General features: G+C 42.9%; 1 protein-coding gene across 2 annotated transcripts; it reads right to left on the bottom strand.

Moving 5' to 3' along the window:
* Nucleotides 1-412: 412 nt before the first annotated feature.
* On the bottom strand, nucleotides 413-2,779 carry LOC136552490 (protein THYLAKOID ASSEMBLY 8-like, chloroplastic). 2 transcript variants are annotated; one of them, XR_010782826.1, is made up of 4 exons: nucleotides 2,314-2,779; nucleotides 1,048-1,438; nucleotides 842-908; nucleotides 413-761 (listed from the first exon to the last, which is right to left on the bottom strand). XR_010782826.1 is itself a non-coding variant. In XM_066544066.1 (3 exons), the coding sequence occupies exons 1-2, from the start codon at nucleotides 2,692-2,694 to the stop codon at nucleotides 1,049-1,051; spliced, it is 771 nt and encodes a 256-aa protein (XP_066400163.1). In that variant the 5' UTR covers nucleotides 2,695-2,779; the 3' UTR covers nucleotides 425-908; nucleotide 1,048. The 2 variants fall into 2 exon arrangements, 1 of the variants encoding a protein (XP_066400163.1); XM_066544066.1 differs by having other exon boundaries at nucleotides 425-908.
* Between the last annotated feature and the right edge of the window lie 205 nt (nucleotides 2,780-2,984).

Below are 2,984 nucleotides of genomic sequence, written 5' to 3' on the forward strand. Positions count from 1 at the left end.
CGCGGTATCAACTAATTCTCTTAACTTACCTGTAAGTGACCCTACATTCCAACTACCTAAACGGATCCTAGTTGGTTCGACTAGCTTCCTTACCCTTCGCACCCGTCGACTCTGATGCGAAGACCCTTGCTCATTTTTCACTACACCCGGGCGCCGATGTAGCGCGCCACTAACATTCAGGGCAACATGGAGCATAAAAATTATTGGGCTTCTGGCAGAGCACATATAATTGACAAGTGTACAAGACTTGTACAAACCAGAAGATAGACCCATATTTATTTGACAAAGTATTTAGCTAACGTTTTGGAGTTCCTGTAGGTCCATAATTGGTATTTTGTCTGATATACCACTTCAGCACATTTTTCGGAGGCATTTATGCTGACCTTAATCACACTTCCAGCAGAAGTTGTTTATATGGTAGAAATATGAACACTTTCTTAGGCAAGCATTTCACAATATCCACTTGCAGCACTTCTATTTTCTGAGTCTCACTCTCAAATCATCAGGGACAAAATAACCACAACACTTTTCATGGTCATGAAATGAGATACCATCACAATATTCATGAAAAGTAGGTCTCTCATGCGGTTAGGGAAGGAACGACATGAATGTAACCAGTACATTGTTCTAACAACCTAATCATACAAGTGGACCCAAAGAAGAGCACATCTTTTCTGTTACTACTCATAAGATTGGGCATTGCAGCCATGCAAAGTTGTACTTGTTGAGGTGAATAGATGGCCCAATATTAATGAGGTTGGCTGAACAACAAAAATTTGCACAATGATATGGACAATAATCTGGCTATCAGAAATCAGAATAATCAGCGTCTCAGTCTCACCCATTTATTGCTTTTTGGCAACATGGCCATCCAATCAATATAAGCACATTCATGTCTCTGAATATACCTGAATAAATTTCCACCACAAAAATCAATTTCTTGGGAATGGTTTTGAGATACAAGTAATAAAACAATCAGTGGAGCAACCGAATGATCTGGTTGAAATTAAAAGTTCAGAAGGTTCATGTGCCTATGAAAACCCTTACCTCAGTGCATGCCAAAAATTTCTTCTGGAGGATCATAGATATGCCTTTCTGGGAACAACTCTTCAAAATCTTGCTTTACTCTATTTCTTAGCAATGGGTGAGGTAAAAGACCCTTCAACAATACCCTAAAAGGTAACTCTTCTGGTGGATCAGGTGACTTTTTCATGTCCTCATAAATATTCATTGCATCTGATGGGGAGCCATATCTCAAGAATCCTCTTATTACTTCGGCATATGTCTGTGAGTCAGGAAACAAGTTCTCATCTCTCATGTTCCCCCAGATTACCATTGCTTCCTCCATCTTCTTGCATTTGGCTAGTGCAATAATCAAGTCTTTGTACATGTAAATATCTGGCTTATACCAGTCCTCCTTTTGTATGATCCTAAACATCTGACAAGCAAAGGTTTATAAACTAGTAAGGTCAACAAAGGCAAGCATCAGAAAATACCATTTCAAAATCGAATAAATGTGTACGATGAAAATGCCATTATGTTTAGAGAATGAATTCAGTACTCGGTATATAAACCTTTGTTGCAAACTATTCCACTGAAATGATGGGAATACCATTTCACGAATTTAGTGTTCCATGGAAATGATGAACTTAGTTAAACCCTGTGATATTACAATGTTCTTTTTGTAGCATAGATCACAATATTCTGTCTTAAGAAATACATGCATTCACTTCATTAAAAATTTATCACTTGAAAACATACTCAGCCTGTTGCCTAAATTTTTATCCAGATTAGACTCCTTGGCTGCTCCTTGCCTTAAATGCAAATCGGCGTTGTTTATTGCTCCATGGTCATTGCGCCGAAGGCTAATACGACGTAGACTTATGGACGGAGGGAGTAACACTACTTCTCACACTTATTAGTGAATGCTCAAATTCACCCTTTCCAAGCAATCCAACAAGTATTTCGGTAAACAAAATCACCAAATACAATCTAACAAAACTATGCCCTCTCTGAGAAAGTAAATTCATGTTTGCAAATCCCTTTGGGCTTTGGGTCAACATTTTCTCCACATCACCTCTCCAATCAATTACTTCGACTTCATGTCTATCAGTAGTAAGCAAACAATAAGCAATCCAGCCAAAGTGCGAACATGGCACAACCCGTCTTTTAATCTCCTATAACTCGCTATATGCCACGAAACACATCCTCCCAGTGAATTAAAAACGACGGTTTGAGCAAAATCAAGCTCCAGAATAGCCCTCTACGCAAGAGATCGCCCAAATGGTTAAGAATTAGGGGAAAATGCCACACCTTGACGGCCAGATCGACCTCCTCCTGGCGTTCCAGCTCGCCGAGCACGGCGAGCTTATCCGCCTTGAGCAGTCTGGCCACATACCGCCGCACGAAATCCGCCAGCTTCTCCTCGTCCCCCTTGAACCGCTTGAGGCCCTGGATCGCGAAGAGGGCCTCCTTCCCGATCAGCTTCTTGCTCCGCCACAGCGGCCCTCGTGGCCGCCCATCGTGGAACGCGCGCCGCCACGCGCCGCCGGTGGACGGCGTTGGCCACCGAGAGGGGAAGAGGCCGTGGGCGGATGAAGAGGAGGAGGGAGAGAAGGGTTGCGGTAGGAATTTGGGGCCCCGGCTGCGGAAGTGGAGGAGCAGGCGAGTTAGGCGTGCTCGAGGGGTCGCCATGGCGGCGGCAAAAACCCTCGTCGTCTTGTCCGTTGGGTAGCCGAGCCGAGGAGGCGAGAGGACTACGAGACGGGTGATTTTATTTTTATTTTCAGAACTGCCGGCGCCCGGAGGTCAGTTCGCCTGCGCTTAAAGGATCGTGGATTAGAGCGTCTCCAACAGTTTTCTAAACATCCTTCTAATCTTTGTTTTTTTAGAAAGATAGAAAAAAAATATTTTTTAACAACTTCTAATATTTACTCCTAATCTTTCAGGATTTGGAAAATTCCTTCTCCTTCCGCGTAACTTTA

Source organism: Miscanthus floridulus, chromosome 4 (assembly GCF_019320115.1).
Source record: "Miscanthus floridulus cultivar M001 chromosome 4, ASM1932011v1, whole genome shotgun sequence".
Classification (NCBI taxonomy): Eukaryota; Viridiplantae; Streptophyta; class Magnoliopsida; order Poales; family Poaceae; genus Miscanthus; species Miscanthus floridulus.